Source organism: Crinia signifera, chromosome 11 (genome assembly GCF_055691185.1).
Source record: "Crinia signifera chromosome 11, ASM5569118v1, whole genome shotgun sequence".
In the NCBI taxonomy this organism is placed as follows: domain Eukaryota; kingdom Metazoa; phylum Chordata; class Amphibia; order Anura; family Myobatrachidae; genus Crinia; species Crinia signifera.
The window spans coordinates 30,503,638-30,524,857 of NC_139227.1; the positions used below are offsets into that span (position 1 = coordinate 30,503,638).

Genomic DNA, 21,220 nt, shown 5'->3' on the forward strand with positions numbered 1-21,220 from the left:
AACGAGCTGCAACATCTAGGGTGAGGACTGAGCAGGATACCACCACCAAAAAGAGAAACCCTGCATTTGTAGAGGCAGAATTGAGAATTTTAGTGCCCAGGGCACGCGAATGGATCGAATTGCCAACCAGGAAGCCGGGTGCCAGTGCAAGGAGAAACCTTTGGGACAAGATCACAGAGGAAGTGAACCAGGTGTCACCAGTGGTCAGAGATTGGCTAGCGGTGAAGAAAAGGCAAGTGTGTTTGTCCCCCTGATAATGTCATATGTGTGTGCATATGTTACATGTATGTTTTGAGAATAATAGAAAGGTGTGTTTGTAGATAGTGCTACACTTCAATGTCACATGTGAACACAACCATGTCTAATAACCCACATTTATATATGAAACATGCACCATTGGTGTGATGTGAGGTTATGGGCACAGTTCTGCTCATGTGAAGTATGTGATGGGACAACAGAAAGTGTGTTTTTGAAAAGGAGTTGTTGTAACATGTTCCATATGATGCTACTGAAACAAGAATGACCAAACTGTGCACATGTAGCTGTTGAGAAACTACACATCCCAGTATGCCTTCCCATAGTTAAATTACTCCATAATAACCACACTGTCAAGCTATGGTGGAATGTGTAGTTTCACAACAGGTGGAGGTGCATAATTTGGCCATGGATGATGTCATTTCTGCATAGTGATCTATGTATGTGCATTTACTGGTCTAATGAATGAGATGAGACACTGAAATGCCTCATAATGGAGACATTAATGTGTGTGTGGGACACATATGGCTAAAAAACATAAGATCACCCACACTAGGAAATGTAACGTAGTCATGATGTTCACTAGCACAGTGGTGCACATATCTCATGGTGATATTTGTATTTTTAAACTTGTAGGTGGACAGACTTCAAAACGACACTGAAGAGGAAGATGACTGACCGGTACAACCACAGCATGTCCACCGGGAGGGGGCCTATGCCAGACACCTTGGAATATACCCCCCTGGAGCAGGAGGCCTTGGATGTAATTGATGTGGCCGAGGTCAGGGGGATATCCAATGTGGATAGTGAGCTCCCGGTGGAGGTCTTTGCTGCTGATTTTGATGGTAAGTCACAGTAATGCATTGTATTTGGAAAGATATTTTTTAGTGCGTATGTGATGGTGACATTGTTTTCAATTATTATCCTAGAAGAAGCAGAAACACTGGATGAACCGGCAGCATCTTCCTCTGCAGAGCCACAGGTGGAGCAAGTGGTCCAGCCTCCACCAACCCGACACCCCCAGCCACAGGACACATGGGATGCCAGGTGTAAGGTGATACTGGAGAGGATGGACCAGCGAGCGGAGGAGTCTGCGGTCTGTCAGCAGAAGGTGTTGGCATTTCTCGGAGATTGGAAGTCCACAAAGAGCCAGCAGTGTGAGGCGTTAAACCGCATCAATGACACTCTGGCGGCTGGCATGCAAAGCATTGACCAGCAACTCAGCCGCCAGAATGTCATTCTTGCGGAGCTGCTGACCACCGCCAGGTCCCTAAGGGACAATCCGCCATCTGCTGGCCCACCCCAAGCTGCTCCCCAACCTTCCACCTCTGCTGACCCTCCTGTGTCCACTAGGGGAAGACGGCGCAAGCCATCTGAGCCAAAGGCCCCTGTCCCCAAGGCCCCATCTAAAAAGGGGAAAAAAGGGCCCAAATAATGAGACCTGGTTCACTTCCTCTGTGGTTGGACCCCAAATGTTTAAATTGCACTGGACATCCACTTCCTGAGTTGGCCATCGATCCATTTTCGTGCCATGGGCATTAAAGTTCTTATTTTGACCTCTACAAATGCAGGATAAATTTTTGGTGGTGTGTATCTTGCTTAGTATTCACCCTGGTTGTTGCAGTACGTATTCTGGTGTCCCCATTTCTTTCACCATTGCATTTGCAGGGTAACACATGTTTGGAGATATGCAACCTCTTGTTCTGGCTGATTTTTTATTTTTGTGTATATTTTATTTGTTTATTTGATTTATGACATTAAAGTGTCAAATAAGCTGTGATGCTGAACAGCAAATAAATTTATTTTACCAATTAAAACACAATTGTTGTATGTGTAATTTCTTGTGTGAAACAAATACTACATTTATGTGTACTTACTGACCAGGGTATTTTTGAGCAGTTCTTGAAGTGTGGTAGAAGTTTCCCATGTGTAACCCTCTCCATGGCCATTCCCATGTTCCTATCCAAATTTTCCCTGCTAATTAGTTTGTGTCAGCACATGTGCAGAGCAACTTAATAGGTGAGAAAGCAGTTTGTGTGCAGGTGAGGTAGCTCCTACATTAGTAGGTAAAAGCAGGTCCAGAACAATGCTTTCCTCATGGAGTGGGTGAGGTAGACAAACAAGGGTCAAAAGGGACATTTGTGTAGGAATGCATATGTGTCCTCCCTAAAAAAAGATGTGTGAATCGGGCAAACATGATAAAATTGCTTGTGGACAAACATGTTTAACTTTTTAAATATATATGAGTTTACAGTGTCATAAGCAGATGTAGGAATCCTTTGTTAGAGAGATGTGAGTGCAATAATGTGATTGGTGGCATCTTACATCCAGAGTGTAGTAAAATCCAATTCATAGCAGATCAGATAGTGGTACAGTTCTGTATTTTGGGTACTATACAAAGATTGTGTGCAAAATAGTGGGCATGGGCTTAAAACATTGCTGAAACATCCTTTGTAGGTGTTAGATGTGGTTTATGTTATTGTATCATAAATACAAAACCTATGTTTGTATTAGAGTGAACACGTTGACACATGTCGACTTGTGTAGATTGAGTGTGCTACTGTGTAAAGTCTATGAAAGCACGTAGTGAATGTGTATAACTGTTTAACAAATACCTACCTTAGCATATATAAGCAGGTCTTAAAAAGATTCTTACCTTAAATTAAACAAACCTTTAAATGTAGAGAAGTATAGAAAGATAAGCTTCCAATGTGTTTGAGTGCTGTGTGTGGCTTGCAGGTAGTGAAATCATGGTTTGGACTTAATAGACTGCAGCATTGCTTATTACATTCAGGTGTATGTGTTTGAGTAGTAATCAGCGTAAATGAGCAAACCCAGGCGCACGCTGGCATGCGGTATCTGTAGGGGTGGTCTGAGGTGGCAGTTGGCGGCCGTCTGTTTTGTGTCCGAAATAAACGGTGCTTTAGCCAATCGTGCGGTAGTAGCACCGTTCATTTTTGGTGCACACCCCCGTGTACGCCCATATTTACGCCCATTTTCCCTCATTATTTCGGCCGCTCCCCTCAACACGCCCCTATGCCGCCCCCAATGCCCGTACTCTCGCGTACAGGTTTTTTCGCACGGAGAGACCCGTCCGTAAGCGTTGTGGAGTGTTCGCGTCTGCGCAGTGGAGATGGTACGCATGCGCAGATCATTAAAACCCCCGGAACGTACGCGTACGGGCCGGCCGCACCAACCAGAATAAGGCCCAGAATCTGCAGTTAAAGCTGGAGTCCGGGATCTCTAGTGCACTGCAACTCCATACGTCCCAACTTTCGTGCTGAAGAAATAGGGAAGCCGCGCGAGCGCCCGAAAAGGGGGCAGGCGTATGCAAATGAGGTCACGGCTTATGCTAATTAGCCGCAACCTCATTTTCATACGAGAATAGACGCTGTGCGCATGCGCACAGCGTCTATTCTATTAGATTGGGGGGTCTCCCAACTGCCACCCCCCGCAGCGGGACAATGCCTGCCGCGGGTGGGACAGCGGGACAGGACCCGAAAATCGGGACTGTCCCGCTGTAATCGTGACAGTTGGGAGGTATGCAACTCAGATAAGATGCAGAATGTAAAGGAAAATATGGGTACTTGTTTCCTAGCACGGCCACAACGATCATGATCGTGGGCATCGTAAGGGAAAATCGGGGGCATCGCGGCCATCGCATGCACTAAAAAAATCGGGTGCGATGGCCGCGACGCGATGCCCCCGATTTCCCCTTAGGGAACAATGTTAAATGCCTCAATTTAGCCATGATGCCCCCGATTTCCCATAGGAAACAATGGTAAATGGCCCAGAAACCCACAAAAACACCCCTGAACAGTGAAATGTCCCCCCAAATGTATTTTACGCCACCCCACGATCAACGCGAACCCGAAGCGTGGCGAGCGCAGCGAGCCCGCGAGGGGCGGCGGTACGCGTCCTACGACCTTTTCATACCCCCACTATCCATGTCGGCGTGGAGTTGAGAATAGAATAGTGTGGCGAGCGCAGCGAGCCACCGAGCCCGAAGCGTGGCGATCGGACGCGGATACCTGTGAAGCCCGCAAAGGGACGCGTTTACCTGTGAAGGTATCCGCGTACCCTCGCGGGGCTCGCCACGCTTCGGGCTCGGTGGCTCGCTACGCTCCCCACACTATTCTATTCTCAACTCCATGCCGACGTGGATAGTGGGGGTATGAAAAGGTCGGAGGATGCGTACTGCCGCCCCTCGCGGGCTCGCGGCGCTCGCCACGCTTCGGGTTCGCGTTGATCGTGGGGTGGCGTAAAATACTTTTGGGGGGAAATTTCACTGTTCAGGGGTGTTTTGGGGGGTTTCTGGGCCATTTACCATTGGTCCCTATGATGATTTGGTGAAATTGAGTCATTTAACATTGTTCCCTATGGGAAATCGGGGGCATCGCGGGTACATTGAGCCATTTAACATTGTTTCCTATGGGGAAATCGTGGGCATCGCGTCTGCACCATTGAAGCCTTTTTTAGCCGCATACGACGCGACCGACACGATTTTCACTGTTTTCAATGCATTTCAATGGGAAAATCGGGGGCATCGCGTCGGTCGCGTCGTATACCACTAAAAATGACACACGATGCCCGCGATTGTGGCCGTGCTAGGAAACAAGTACCAATACATGTTATGGCATTCCTCACAGGGCCAGTTGCACTAAGCTTCAAAAGTGACAAAATGGAGAGTGATAAACAACCAGCCAATCAGCTCCTGCCTGACATTTTTCAAACACAGCCTGTGACATGGCAGGTAGGAGCTGATTGGCTGTCTGTTCATCACTCTCCATTTTATCACTTTTGAAGCTTAGTGCATCTGGCCTCAGTGTCTCAGTCATGCCATGTGGCGTATACACACTAGATTTATAAGGGAACATCTTTATCTTGCATGTTTCAGCACTGTGCACGATCCATTTCTGCGGATCCAGCACTGTTGCCGACTTTTGTATTCTCCTCTCCGGGAGAAGCCTGGAGAGGAGACTTTCAGCAGCCGTTCGGGGGCGGGGCTTGGGTGTGACGTCAGTAAGCCCCACCCTATGATGTAAAATAGCCGAATTCATGGATCTCCGTGGAGGGGGTGGGGCTAAAATGATGTGATTGTGGCATTTTAGCTCCGCCCCCTCCTCTGAGACCCGCGGATTGCGGCATTTAAATGCCGAGGTAGGGATAAGATGGCCACGATCGGGGGGTGCAGTGGGAGTCCCCCTGAATCCGGGAGGGTTGCCCATCCTTTCTGGGGGGCCGGGAGGGGGACCGGATTTTCGGGAGACAACCCTGGGATACAGTCGCTAGGTCGACCCACATTAAGTCGACCACTAAAGGTCGACAGGGCTTAGATCGACTCATGAAATAGGATGACATGGCTAGTCGACAGGGTCGGAAGGTCGACACAAGCATTAGGTCGACCAGGGGAAGGCCGACAGTCAAGAGTTAAACTTGAGTTTTACACTTTCCCCCCCCCCCAAAACAGGCAGTATTTCATACCCTACCATACACTAGGGTGTGGAGGGAGAATACAACCTTATGACTGTCGACCTTCCCATTGTCGGCGACCAAGGATAAGGCTAGTGCACGCGCCCTATCCTAGTATATGACGATGGCTATGAACCCAATAGTCAGGATGTGGCCGGTATAGTCACATAGATGGTTATGAGCGAGTACCTGCATTTGTCAGTCTGCATGCAATGCCGGAGCAGTTACAGCCGACACGCCAACTGCTCTCCGTCATCACCCTATATGTACCTCTATGCCCATAAATAACTTCTACAGAAATCAATAACTTTTTTGGAAGGATATGGAGAGAACACAGGCGCCAGACCAAAGTTGTATAATAAAGGCTTATATAACCAATTTATACCAATAACACAATTTCAATTAAAAAACATTTTCATTTATAGTCAAGATAAACACAATGTAAAAAAAAAAGGATTTGTAAAAATTGGACAGTATAAATAAGTATATAAAAACAGCACAGTTAATATAGAAGGGTAGCGGGTAGGTGGGGGATGGGAACAACGGGTTATAGGGTAAATGGATACGAGTGGATATCTTTTTAGGTGTAGAAATTCTCAGATAGAGCACATAAGTCAAAGACCATAGTTCTTAGTACTTAGCTCATGAGAAGGAAGGATAGTATTGTCCTTTTAAGGTTCGTGGAGCAGAGCATTAGTTCCACAGCTGGTTAGCATAGAGGATTGGAGGAATGGTCCCAACGCGTTTTGTCCACCTATGGACTTCTTCTAAACATTAAACGCCCAATTAGGCTCTGGGAAATGGTTGTTTTTACTGGTCGAGGAAGCGACTAAACTTAATCCTCTAATGATATTGTATACCTTAGTTTATAATAATAGGACTAAAACCGTCTTTGGGTGCTGCTGCACCTATATACTGAAGAATCAATGTATTGTAAGGCTGTTCCAGTACTCAGAAGTACTTATGGTCCCGAATGGGCACCTTGTTGATTTCCAACCAAATTCTTAGTGAATGAACTCAGCAAAAACAGGTGGAATTAGGAGATATTCCCAAATGTTGTCCTGAGTGTGTGTGCTCTCTGAGATCCAGCCAGCAGAGAGCACACACACTCAGGACAACATTTGGGAATATCTCCAACATTATCTTGACTATAAATTAAAATTGTGTTATTGGTATAAATTGGTTATATAAGCCTTTATTATACAACTTTGGTCTGGCGCCTGTGTTCTCTCCATATCCTTCCAAAAAAATCCCAGCCGACCTACCAAGTCGGATTTTAAAAAACTAAGCTGCCAACCTATCAAACAAAACTTGCTAGATTAAATATTATACAAATGTACATGGGTAATTAGAAGCGCCGGTGTCTTAGAGCTACATTCTAAAACTACAGAAATCAATAACTCTTTACTTATATTTCAGTGCATCTGGCTGCTTTTCGGTGACTTCTGCTGGAGGAAGAACATTTATTGCAGAATTATCCCGGTGTCCGGACCTGCAGGAGTTACAGTAAGAAGTGCCTTTAGTAACCACCTCAGCAGGATCACTCCTGGCACATTGTAACGAGTCGACATGGAAATGGGCGACGAGTGAAAAGGTTGACATGGGTTTATAAATAAACTAACTACTACTACTACTGCTTCTCTGTATTTTAGTGTTAATTTGTAGAGTTGATAACATGGGCTCCAAATTAGTGTCTCCGCTCGCCATGCAGTTGGAGTTCACGTAGGTCAGGGGTGGCCAAACCTGTCCTCAAGATCCACCAACAGTTCATGTGTCTCAGGCAACCTGTGGATCTATAGTAGGGATGATGCAGCAGGTTTGACAATGTGACAGTTAGTAATGACTACAGCTGTGCACCAGCTAGGTGACCTGGGAAATGTGACAGTTAGTAATGGCTACAGCTATTCACCAGCTAAGTGATCTGGGGAATGTGACAGTTAGTTATGACTACACCTGTGCACCAGCTAGGTGACCTGGGAAATGTGACAGTTAGTAATGACTACAGCTGTGCACCAGCTAGGTGATCTGGGGAAAGTGACAGTTAGTAATGACTACAGCTGTGCACCAGCTAGGTGACCTGGGAAATGTAACAGTTAGTAATGACTACAGCTGTGCACCAGCTAGGTGACCTGGGATATGTGACAGTTAGTAATGACTACAGCTGTGCAACAGCTAGGTGACCTGGGAAATGTGACAGCTAGTAATGACTACAGCTGTGCACCAGCTAGGTGACCTGGGAAATGTAACAGTTAGTAATGACTACAGCTGTGCTCCAGCTAGGTGATCTGGGGAATGTGACAGTTAGTCATAACTACAGCTGTGCACCAGCTAGGTGATTTGGAAACCATGGACCATTGGTAAATCTCGAGTACCAGTTTGGCCACCCCTGATGTAGGTAGTAAAGAACAAAATGTTAAAAAAAATACAAAAAAATAATGTCGAGCTTTACATTTGTCGACCTTTTCTATATTTCAATATCGACCATTTGATGTCAACCTATTATCCAGATCCCCATGGTAACATTGTTCTCTGTATCCACCAGCTTACAGTCTATGTCGCTGGATGACGCCTCCATCCTCGCTTTGTTCCAAGGATTTCCCCAGGTGTCATCAATAAGGAAACTAATGTAAGAATAGAATAATGATATTAATACACACATTATGGGATTTCATTGTATAGAAGACCCTTAGAATTTTTGGCAGTCAGTTTGTATAAAAGTAATTCATTCATTTCATGTGAGGACATAAATCCGGTAGTATATAGAATGTAGAATACACTAAATTGTTCCAGATTCCATCATTGCTCCAGAAATGAGAAGAGAAATAAGATGAACTGAGCTCATTAACTTTATTTCCATATTAAAACCAATTAGTAATCCAATAAGGCGCCTATTGAATTATAATGATTGACATTTCGCCTTAACTTAACTCTATATTACCCCTAGAAATAAATCACATGGACACATCTTATCCTAAAAATAACGACTCGGACAACAACTGCATAAGTTAAAAGGTCATGGATATTTATTAAGTGGTATGACCCTACTGTAATGGGATGGCCAGGAAAGCGATTGGAGACCAGCTTTGGTCAAAAGGTGTTAATAAAGGCGGCGACTACAACGCCCCAACTTATAACCTGGGCGATGAACCGCCCCCATCTATTTAAGGCACAGCCCGTGCTGTGAAGAACTTACCGAAGTGGCCAATGTCCCCACACGGAGGCAGGAGTCACCAGCTGTCCTGTCAAAGGGGGGCAATACCACACTGTGACCACCTGTACCTCAACATGACTGCTGGTCGAGAGCGCCTTCCCGTCAAATTTAATTTCGAAAGCCAAATTAGGTGATAGCTGACAGGCCAGGTAGCAATTGAGAGAGCAAGGGAAGGGAGGGTGAGATTCCAGACTCAAAGAGGAAGCAGCAGCATCTGACTCCTCCTAATATACCCCTGCACAAGCTACCACCCCCTGACTACCTAATTGGCTGACCCATCTATCAATCACCCTAAGCTTCCATGAGTAATCTATCCAGTCACAACACTTTGTAGAGACAATCACTAAATTCACAGGCTCTTAAATGCCCTCATGCCTATGCAGCCCTCGCTTAATCTAATTAAAAGAAGGAACTTCTTACTGTATGTGAATGAAAAACATACTGCTGGAGTCATACATTTTATATATATATATATATATATATATATATATATATATATATATATATATATATATACACACAGAAAAATAAAGCATGCTAATTGTAATGGGGGAAAACCTCCTAATAACCTTACTGACTAGGAGGCGGCCATTTTGCCTGCTGTTATTTATGACAATGCATCATATCAGCTTGCTCAGAACCAATCCTATCTCTGAGGCAGTTCTCGAGCAACCAGTGATGTCATTCATTTCTAGTGCACCTATAGGCTATATCCTGCACAATATAATATTAAAGGCTCACACTTCCCTATAAATTAGTATTTTAATGTGTATATTTGACTTAATCTATGGATCATGTGCTAAATGCATTTCTTGTATGTCATCCCCTCCCTGTCACCTTGGAAACCCATTACATTGAGATGTATCAAGCCTAGGAAAGAGAGATAAAGTAGAGAAGGTACCCAAAACAACCAATCAGCTTCTGTCATTTATCTGGCACAGTCTTTGAAATAATATTTAGAAGCTAATTGGATGCTTTGTGCATCATTTCCTTGTTCCCCCTATAGACACATTTTTATCTATATTCATGTTTTTATGGGTTATTTTTCAGGCTTGGCCATAACAATATAACCGGCGCAGGTGTATATTATCTGGCAGAGATGTTACGTCACTGTATCAACATGGAGAGTATAGAGTAAGTATACGCTAGATGCAACAGTTTTGCCATTGGGCATTTATGCCCTATATATAGGGTAACAGTCCATTTCCTCCTTTTTGTTTTTGTTGCAACCTAAAAGGATATTTTCCAAACTATCCGAATGTGGAGCTGTTGCTCATAGCAACCAATAAGTGTTATAGCTCACACAAAGCTGGCCATAACCAGTTTGATGTTCTGGGCAAGATGCTTGTTTGGGCCCCCTAGCACCGCTGCCAGTTCTGCCTCTGACCCAGCACAGCAACCATTACCCAGCAGCACAAATTATAACAGCAGCCAGCAAATGCCCATCTCCCCTCTTGCCTATTCCTAGGGCTGGCTCTGAGCTCACAGAGCTAGTTAGACTGTAAATAGATAGACACCAAATGTTAGACCTGTATTAGTTAGACATTGACAAAAGTGAGACATGTATTAATTAGACCATGACAAAAGTTAGACATGCATTAGTTAGACACTGAAAATTTTTTAGACATGCATTAGACACTGACAAAAGTTAGACATGCATTAGTTAGACATTCGCAAAAGTTAGACATGCATTCGTAAGACATTGACAAAAGTTAGACATGCATTAATTAGACCTTGACAGCAGTTAGACACTGGCAAAAGTTAGACACGCATTAGTTAGACACTGACAAAAGTTAGACATGCATTAGTTAGACATTGGCAAAAGTTAGACACGCATTAGTTAGACATTGACAAAAGTTAGACATGCATTAGTTAGACAGTGACAAAAGTTAGACATGCATTAGTTAGGCATTGACAAAAGTTAGACATGCATTAGTTAGACATTGACAAAAGTTAGACATGCATTAATTAGACATTCGCAAAAGTTAGACATGCATTTGGAAGACATTGACAACAGTTAGACACTCTTTAGTTAGACATTCGCAAAAGTTAGACATGCATTAGTTAGACACTGACAACATTTAGTCATGCATTAGTTAGACACTGTCAAAAGTTAGACATGCATTAGTTAGACACTGACAAATGTTAGACATGCATTAGTTGGACATTGACAAAAGTTAGACATGCATTAGACACTGACAAAAGTTAGACATGCATTAGTTCGACTGACAAAAGTTAGACATGCAGTATACACTGACAAAGGTTAGACATGCATTAGTTAGACACTGACAAAATGTAGTCATGCATTAGTTAGACACTGACAAAAGTTAGACATGCATTAGTTAGACACTGACAAAGGTTAGACATGCATTAGTTAGACATTGACAAAAGTTAGACATGCATTAGACATTGACAAAAGTTAGTCATGCATTTGTTAGACATTCGCAAAAGTTAGACATGCATTTGTTAGACATTGCCAAAAGTTAGACATGCATTCATTAGACATTGACAACAGTTAGACACGCATTAGTTAGACATTGGCAAAAGTTACACATGCATTAGTTAGACACTGACAAGTTAGACATGCATTAGTTAGATATTGACCAAAGTTAGACTTGCATTAGTCTGAAAGTGACAAAAGTTAGACATGCATTGGGTTTCCCCAGTCAGACTCTCTGCCCTACACAGCAGCTAAACTAAGGCCTGGTACACACCAGAACGATCCTGATTGTTAGTAGATCGTTAGCAGATTGTGTGATGCTCGCACGATCTGTTGGAGCCACACAATCTGCTAACGATCTGCATCCAATCTGATCCCAATCCGATCTGAGTCTGTATCCAGTTGAATGGATCTTTTACAGATCCTCACTGCAGCAGGTAGGATCTGTAAAACGACCAAACGACAGCGGGGACGCGCATCGGATTGGAATCGGATCGGAATTGGACCTAAACATGCCCAATCTACACACAATCTGCATCCAATCGGTCGGAATTGGATCCAGATTGATGGAATTGAGCCCTAATCGTTCTGGTGTGTACCCCCCCTAACTGTCATCGCTAATTCATCTTCTATTGTTCTGCAACCTCATTCTCTGCATTGGTTTCCTGCACTTTACCTATTACTAACACTGCACAGATAATACATTTCTTCACATATCTCAGAATATCTCCTAACTCCATCTGCATCCTATAGGGAAACTCATACTTGCTTACCCTCCTGGAAATTGCTGGGGGACCCTCCCTCACTCGCAGATCCCACTCACATTGAAGCAGGATATGGAGATAATACAGAGAAATTCAGGTCTGTGTATGGGGGCGGTGTTAAATGATGCTAATCGCAGACACGGACCTGTGAATCGCAGCATTTTGCAATTTGGGGGCGCTATTGCCCTGGAAAGTCTGTCCCCATCCACACATCTGTCAGCAGCATCTCCTCTATAGAATACTCTCAGATAGGAGATTAACAGAGTCTACAATTCCTTGTAGATTGTAAATTGACGAGCAGGGTCCTCTTACCTCTCACAGTCTTTGTTAATAGGCTTATTCCCAGTTGCACAGTACTGCACAATATGCTGGCAATATAGAAACAATAATGTTCCTCTTTAATTTTATTTCAGTTTTTCAGGAATTCAGTTTGAAACTGAAGCCGTCGCTTGTCTTGAAAAATTCATTACGCAAATGCCCCAATTAAAAACTCTTAGGTAAGAAAGCATTATTATTCACCATACCGCATTCCATCTTCCTGTCAGCCAAGGTAAGATTGTGAAAAAAGCAAGTAATTGCCGCTTTTTGTTGCTCTTTGGCCTCGCTACGAATGGTACGCATGTGTAGTCATTAGGTATTCGATTGGCTTGCGAATTCGCAACAGCAATTGGCTTTGAATAACCCCCTAATTTGGTACATTTTTCAACTTTACTTTTAGTAAATCTTTTATTTTCATTTTCCTGGTTTGTTATTATTGGTACTTGTGTATTTTGGCGGCGCCCATCGCATCGCATACCATTACGCATGCGATGGTATGCGATGCGACGCGATTTCGTTGGTTAGTGTACGATAACATACAATGCGATGCGATTAAACATTGTATAAGCACCCGTTAAGCACCCTAATGGGTGCTTACAATGTTAAATGCACCCCCAAACCACCCCTCCACTATAAACGTGATACGCGTCCTACGACCTTTTCATACCCCCACTATCCACGTCGGCGTGGAGTTGAGAATAGATTATTGTGGCGAGCGCAGCGAGACACCGAGCCCGAAGCGTGGCGAGCGGACGCGGATACTTGTGAAGCCCGCGAAGGGACACGTTTACCTGTGAAGGTATCCGCGTCCCCTCGCGGGGCTCGCCACGCTTCGGGCTCGGTGGCTCGCTACGCTCGCCACACTAATCTGTTCTCAACTCCACGCCCACGTGGATAGTGGGGGTATGAAAAGGTCGTAGGACGCGTACCGCCGCCCCTCGCGGGCTCGCAGCGCTCGCCACGCTTCGGGTTCACGTTTATAGTGGGGGGGTGGCGTGGGGGTGCATTTAACATTGTAAGCACCCATTAGGGTGCTCAAAAGCACCCTTTAGGGTGCTTGTACGATTTTTCATCGTATAGGGGGTCAAAATCGGGTCGCATCGCATGCCATCGGGTACATGGCATGCGATACGTTCATCGTACGATGCTGAAATCGGGCGCCGCCAAAATACACAAGTACCTTATTATTTTATTTCATTTTTTTCTACGATATTGACAGATATCATTATATTATATCGATTTCTTTTTTTATTTTATTTTAATTTTTGGCTGATTTTTACCAAATATTTTCAACATCCAAAATCGATTAAAAAATCACTGACAAGCGCGGCCGGTAGTAAATGTACCCCACTGTTGCTAAAAGGACTGCTACTGTAGTTATTAGAGAGAGCACATCGTATCCATTTACGTGATTATTCTATTATCCTCCCTACGACTGGGCTGTTAGTGACCCCTTGTGTACAATAATGGTATTGAGTGCCACTGAAGGGCAGCTCACGCAACCCACACACTTCCTAGCAGCTCACCCCTGTCATCTGCTGTTTGTTTCATGGGCACGTAGTCCTGGGGCATCTGATGACATCACCAGCGAGGCGTACACACAGCCAGGCACTGACAGGTTGCTATAGCAACTTCCTTTTTAGCAGCAAGTGAAAAGAACATTTTATTTTGTTAGCTGTGCATGCCAGAGCTAATATCCTGTGTGCTGACCTATGTTTGTGCCAAGTGCGACTGCACCCAGCACCAGGCTTCTGTCATCGTGACTTAAATGTTTCACGGAGAATAACGCTGCGCAGCATCGCAGCCGTGTGTGTGTGTGTTAGTAGTGTTACACAGTGTGCACTGTGCTACAGAATTTGTGCAAACGTGTCTATTAGTCCTACATACAAGTCTTACATACATACACCATGCGGTTATATACACAGCACCATCTGTGCCCTCTGCATCACAAGGCAGCTCCTGAACAATGGCTTATTTAACAAGCAGTGCCGCGTACACGTAATTCAGTGGAAGTGTGCATCCAGTCAGGATTAATGTCCTCAGATGCCTTCTTTTATTACACACAAGATGGGCAAAATCCCAGTTGGAGGTGCTGAGTGCCTCGATTTGCGTGGATGCAGATACAATGCCGTCAAATCATCAATAGGCTTATCCAAGATGGCTGCCTTGCTGACAGGTGTTTTCACTGGCTGCTGGGAGAAATGGGTACTTTCCTTGCCAAGCAGGGGCATGTTATACACACATTTATGACATGAGGGGAATAGTGGTGGTGGTGGGGGTGGGTTATTCCCCTTGTCACATGGTGCCCCACTTGTCGCAGGATGCCCCATTTTGATTTTGGGAAGATATATTAGACCTGGTAAAGTGATAAAGTGGCAGTTGATAACACACCAGCCAATCAGCTGTGTTTAAAAAAAATAACAGTTGGCGGTTGATTGGCTGGTGTGTTATCACCTTATCACTGCTTTATCACCACTTTATCACTTCACCAGGCTTAATACATCTGCCCCATTGTGAGGTAAGTTTCAAGCACCTCAGTGCTTCCTACCAGCTGCTGCTCTGTGCGCTAGAGAAGGGCTGGACAGACATGTTCAGTTAATGTTATGCGTAGTGTTCCTCATTATATTTGATAGAGAAGCACACTTTGCCCAATGTAATGCCAGTCTTAGGCCCAGTTATTCTCGTTATTCATTTCAGACACAGTTAGTACTGAGCATTATTTCTAGAAAATTTGATATATTTTGTAATCAGGATTCTAAAGTGGTCAAAGGCTGGACTTCAGTATGACAGGGATGATCCCTCACAGCAGGGTAACAGTGATCTGAAGATGGCATTGCCCATCTCATCGAGCCCTGGAATCTATCACATTCCGTGCTTGGTGCTTATGTGGTCAAACCTCCGGAAACTGCATTTTCTGAGGTTCGGCCGCTCATTACTATTTGCTGCACCTCGCTCCACTACAGCTGCGCCGGACACACGTTACCATTCCCAATCACAGTCCACGGGCATGAAATTATGAAAAAGTCTGAAAATTAAAAAAACGCATGTCTAGCATTTCACATGTCAACCATCGCCATATCGACCTATTGCTTGTGTCGATCTTTTCACCATGTCTACCCAGACATTTTTTGCCAGCTAACTTGTATGTGTGTGTGTGTGTACAACACAAAACATTAAGCCTGATTAAGAGATGGAGTCAGCGCCGGATCGATCATTTGCCACTGCGCATGCAGTCACCATGGCTCTGGCATTTTACTACTGACAGCCACACTGCACAACCGTATAGGCTGATGTGCGTCCAATGCCTGCACTCCAAACACAAGCGGTGGATCTTAGGCGCCTCTAGTGGGCATCTACGTACCAATCCCAGGGGCTGTGTCATTTGCATATGTTCCCACAGCTGCTAAGGGTAAGATTTATTAAGCTCGGTGAAGTGATAAACTGTCTGGTTTTTTATCACCGGCCAATCAGCTCCTACCTGTCATATTTCAAATCAAGCCTGTAACTTCACAGGTAGGAGCTGATTGGCCGGTGATAAAAACCAGACAGTTTATCACTTCACCAAGCTTCATAAATCTGCCACTAGTGATTGGAACGGGGCAAATTAGAATGTTGGGGGGTCTGCGCATGTGCAAAAGCGCATTTCGATGGTCGAATGATTTCTCCTGCAGCGGTGGCATGCCAGGGGTTGTGATTTCGCCATACATCCCCATGCGTGTTACCGAGGAGAATCGGCGGCGGAGGAGGGGGGGGGGGTGTATGGATGGCATCGAGCCAACCTGTATTGGGCCCCAAAAATGCTTCCGTCTCTGTGTCAGACTCTGTGTCCACGTCTTAGGTATGTAGTATATACAATATATACAGCGCATATTGTTTTTGCATATGATAGAAACTCAGACACTACAGTACAAACAAAGTCTAGCCAGCTGTTGTGGAACTACAAGTCACAGTATGCCATACAGGGCTTGCTAATACTTGTATGATATCACAACAGCTAGAGATCTAAAAGGTTAATTATCAGAGGCGTACTGTGTACTACAGTAGTTTATGAATGAAGTGTTTGTACATTGTGAATGTGTGGGTGTAATTGGAAATGTTCTGCATATATTACAGATTGTATGTTATGTATTTGGGGTGTTTATATGTCACTGGTTACTGCTGCCGGTATACGCTGTCTCCCCAGGTTATCATCATGTACTTGTTATGCTTGTTTCTGTTCAGTTGTGATATAACATGCTAAGATGACATCACAATATGTGTACACAGCCTGGGGTCCTGCGGTCTGGGGGAGGGCTCTGAAAGTTCCTTCATGGAGGTCCTGGTATCACTTCAGAAGCTTGAAGACATCAGGTAAATGCATTACTCCACGGTGCCGAAGGTGCTCATCCCAGTACATGATACCATACTCATTACAGCATGTGGTTCAGGCAGGCATCAATCTGCACTTGACGATTTGATTGGCTGCTGGGGCTTCAACAGAAGATCAGTAATACCATTTTCCCGCCAAAAACTCAGGTCCAAGCCAGGCTTCCAACCCAGGCCATACGCTGTTTGCACTGTACCTTGGACCCGGGTTATTCCCAGGTCAGCTCCATTTAGAAAGCACCCGGGACTAACCTGCACGTCACCCGCAAACACTCCTTTGAGGCAGGTGACTGATTAACCAATAGGCTGATTAGGCTGCAGCCTAAGGTGCAAGAACTGCGGTAGGGGAACCTTGCAGGTGACAGCAGAGAATTAAAGCACTAGAAGGGGAGTAACATATGTATTAGCCTAGGGCACCTTGAACCTTTAATCGGGCCCTGCTTGAGGCGAAAACTTTAATCGGGCCCTGCTTGAGGCGGAAACTTTAATCGGGCCCTGCTTGAGGCGGACCTCTGCATGGGTTGGGTATGGGATCCCATTGCTGAGAATGCCGGCAGTCAGAAGACCAGCCCCAGCATCTTGATAGCTATGATCCCAACAGTTCTACAGTAAAGCTGTGTACACACGGGGGCAATAGGGGCTGAAATCACTGGAAATATGGTCGGTGGCGACCATATTGCCAGTAATGGGAGTGTACCCCGGCGATAAATCGCCTGGTGCGCGCTCCCGTTTTCAGCCCCGTTCTAATCAGCTGATTACCTCTGTGGCACCGCCGGCAGAGGTTCCTTTTCATCAGCTACCATCTCTGGTCGCTGATGAAAAGGTGAAACTGAGCAATATACAGATGAGCGCCTCTCACTATTGCTCCGGGATTGCCAGAATCTGTCCGCTGTCAATCGCCAGCGGAGAGGCGCTCCATCTGACTGAGACGCGCGTGCGCCTAACATGCACGCGCATCTCAGTTTCCCATCGGCGGGGGGACGGGAACCCTGTCCGTCTCCGCTTCATGGAGACGGACAGGGTTAGGGGGGTGTGCGGCAAGGCGGCAGGGACCCGGGGCGACCGTCGGCGAGGCGACGGGGACCCGGGGGGAGCCCCGTTGTAAGGGGACGCGCGCATCCCCTTACGGCGGCTGGCGGATAGCGAATCTTCCACCATCCCCTGCAAAGATGGGCCACGCTCCATCTGTATTGCTCAGCAATATATTGCTGAGCAATATATCTCCCCCGTGTGTACAGGGCTTAAGTATTATAGTATTCTTCCCTTCCTTCCCCTAACCATTCTATTAACACAGCCTAATGGGCCCTACACACAGCGATATTCAGCCACTTTCTGAGCGATTTTACATTATTTTACTAAACCGCTTATAAAGTGGCCCAATATCGCTGGTTAATTCAAAGTGATCGTTCACAACGCCTTGTACATCAAGTGCTGTGTGGTGGCTTCTGAGCGATCACTGACGGGGCTTCACCCGCAGCCCACAGCAGCACCGGCGAGTCTCCCAGCCCGGGCTCGGAGAAAGGATCAGGGTGGCAGAGGCGCCGCTGCGAGTCAGGCTGCAGCCCGGGGATAGCAGCAGGACCGAGCCCTCCTGGCTGCTGCATGATGCCGCTGCTAGCCCACTGCTGCCCCGCAGAGGATGCGGGAATATATGCCTATAAATCACAATTCTGGCTGGATGAGGCAATGCGCTGCTGCTGGACTAAGACGGCTCGGTGCTGCCCTTCCTGGGCGGGCTGGGCTCTTAACAGAGGGCTGATCACCTGGATCCCGCCGCCGCAGCTGCCCACCACCCCCTTGCCCACCGCGGCCACTCTGCCTGGGCACAACCAGTCATGCCTGTGCCAAGAGTGGGGCTACCAAATCCACGCTGGCCTGGTGCAGAACATGGTGAGCAAGGTACCCCTTGCCCCACCGTGCAACCCACCTGTAATATAATAATATAAATAATATAAAATAATTTTGGATACCAGCTGTCGGGATTCTGACCGTTGTCAGCGTTCTGGCCCTTGTCTTCTTTCTGACGGGATCTTGAGAACTGGGATGTCAACTACATCAGGTCCAAATTCGCCCCCAGTCCAGATGGTGGGGCTTTGTGCAAGCCCTGGGAGCAAATGCCTTAGGCGAGTTTCACACTCACCGGGGCGTTCGCTCCAGGATGGACAAGCAGGGGGGCGGATGCAGAGGACCACCCAGGCCCCCATTCTGACATGACATCAGTGCCCGCCCCCATTTTGGCGCATAGCGAGCATCTGAGAAGTATAGATAGTTCAGAGTGAAGACTGGAGAAATCATTCGATTGTCATTGTCCATCAAACGATTTCTCCGCTGTGCGTCCGCATACGAGCGGATGTGTAAGCGCACAGATCCGCTTGGATACTAGTGCCGGAATTTGCTTGGCAGGGAGGTGTGGGTTCTGCAGAGCGGTGTTTACCTGATCACTAGGCCGCGAATATATGCTGCCTAGCGAACTGGTCTGAATCAGCCCCAAAGATCTGTGGGTTACGTCAATTTGTGATCTTTTCTAAATGATGCTAGTCCAGTAGCGAGCAGCAGTTACAGGAAGTGAATAGTAGATAGCAAGACTACCCCACTGTCCCGATCCACCAATCACAGGCCACCGTTGCTTATGTCATTCAGCCTCGAAGTGTGTGATCAGCCTTTATGTATATTGTTAAGAAGATTCAAGAAGATTCATTTTTTATGTGTATTCAATTAAGTTTTTATGTGTTTTGCTGCTGTTTTTCATCATTTGTTTTGCACTTTTCTGAACAGCTTATCAAACAACACATTTAGCGAACCCGGCTTAGTGAGACTTACAGAAGGACTTCCGCATTTCACATTGCTTAAGAAAATTAAGTAAGTATATTCATGTTTTCCTAGTATGTTCACATGATGAGCCTGATTCAGAGGAGAACGCAGTTTTCACCGCAGCTGCATCTTTATACGTTGCCGCAGCGATGATACGTACATGCTAGTGTGTGTGAAACAATGCTTTGTTGTGGAAGCACACAATGACTCTGGACTTGTGCACTGTGGTATACTATGTCAGAATGACCGCAGGCCAGTACCTGTCATATATGTAGTGTTTATATAAGCACCAGGGGAGGCTCAAGAGAGGGGCTGGCGCACAGTTAAAACTTAAAATACAGTTTTTACTTTACTTTTGAGCTGTGACAGTTTTTAGCCCACAAATTCTCCACCTCACCCCCAGTCGCTATATGCTCCTACCTCTAATCTCTGTCTTCACAAATGCCTCTCTCCATATCCAGATCAGTGTCCCTGCAAAAATTGCTTTCACTTTCTGAGTTATTTGGCCTCTAGTGGTCAGTGGCGGTACTTTACCTGATAGAGGGGAGAGTAGTTAGCCTTTTATATAGATAGATAGATAGATAGATAGATAGATAGATAGATAGATAGATAGATAGATAGATAGAGTGTACCCAGCTTGAGTGGGTTCGGAGTTACTTTTCATTAAACCATAGAAAGTTCCGAATTATCCAATTTTTTTTTACTGGCTATCCTAAATACATCCCGATAGCCAATAAGATACAGTTTTTGTGATCTAGTAAATACGAACCGCTCATCTCTACCTATGTGTTAATATTTCTAGTACTGATTTTTGTTTAAAACAAACTTAATTTTAGTTAAAGAGTTTTCCCCCCCATTGTTAATGCCACCCCCACTATCAACGCCAACCCGAAGCGTGGCAAGCGCAGCGAGCCCGCGAGGGGCGGTGGTACGCGTCCTCCAACCTTTTCATACCCCCACCATCCATTTCGGCGTGGAGTTGATTTTAGATAGTGTGGCGAGCACAGCGAGCCCCGCGAGGGGACACGGAATACATGTGAAGTAATCTGCGAGTTGCAGTTCGTGCTGTGTTCATAAACACGCTTCACTAAGTCTACGTTTCATGTTTGCCGAATCGACTAACTTTTCTCCTATGTTTCTCTAGCTTAAACTTGTGTGGCGTTTCCGACACTGTGTGCAGGTCGCTAGCAGACGCCTTGGTATGCTGTCAGAATTTGGAGGAAATCATGTAAGTGGAGAGGATTGTGAGCTAACATTGGCATTAGTCTCATACTGCTTTCACATTGTAGAAATGGGTAATGACACGGTATTCTTAAATGGGACTTTAAAACGGGTCTGAGCCTTGAGACCTTTCACATTGCAGGTGAAAACCATTTTAAAAATCATTTAATACCATTCAAACATTCAACCCGTTTAACCCCCAAGGGACACGTTTCAAGCCATTGAAATAGAGCCATTCAAACTGCCAAAAAAACGGCTTTGAACCGTGTTGGACTCTGCTTTTTAACCGTGTTGAAATACCGGTTAACTTTAACCAGTAAATCAACTCTGGCACTTTCACATTGCAGCCTTAAACGTTTTAAA

General features: G+C 45.4%; 2 protein-coding genes across 4 annotated transcripts in view; both read left to right on the plus strand.

Moving 5' to 3' along the window:
• The window catches only part of NLRC5 (NLR family CARD domain containing 5), a 127,760-nt gene that overhangs the window by 99,475 nt on the left and 7,065 nt on the right, over positions 1 to 21,220 (plus strand). For all 3 annotated transcript variants that reach the window (XM_083165094.1, XM_083165095.1, XM_083165096.1), the window contains 7 exons: positions 7,147 to 7,233; positions 8,270 to 8,353; positions 9,989 to 10,072; positions 12,556 to 12,639; positions 16,727 to 16,810; positions 19,601 to 19,684; positions 20,781 to 20,864. In XM_083165094.1, coding sequence (XP_083021220.1) covers positions 7,147 to 7,233; positions 8,270 to 8,353; positions 9,989 to 10,072; positions 12,556 to 12,639; positions 16,727 to 16,810; positions 19,601 to 19,684; positions 20,781 to 20,864 — 591 coding nt within the window. The remainder of the gene's footprint in view (positions 1 to 7,146; positions 7,234 to 8,269; positions 8,354 to 9,988; positions 10,073 to 12,555; positions 12,640 to 16,726; positions 16,811 to 19,600; positions 19,685 to 20,780; positions 20,865 to 21,220) is intronic.
• On the plus strand, positions 583 to 2,067 carry LOC146045945 (uncharacterized). Its single transcript, XM_083165097.1, has 2 exons — positions 583 to 1,100; positions 1,185 to 2,067. The coding sequence occupies exons 1-2, from the start codon at positions 926 to 928 to the stop codon at positions 1,688 to 1,690; spliced, it is 681 nt and encodes a 226-aa protein (XP_083021223.1). The 5' UTR covers positions 583 to 925; the 3' UTR covers positions 1,691 to 2,067.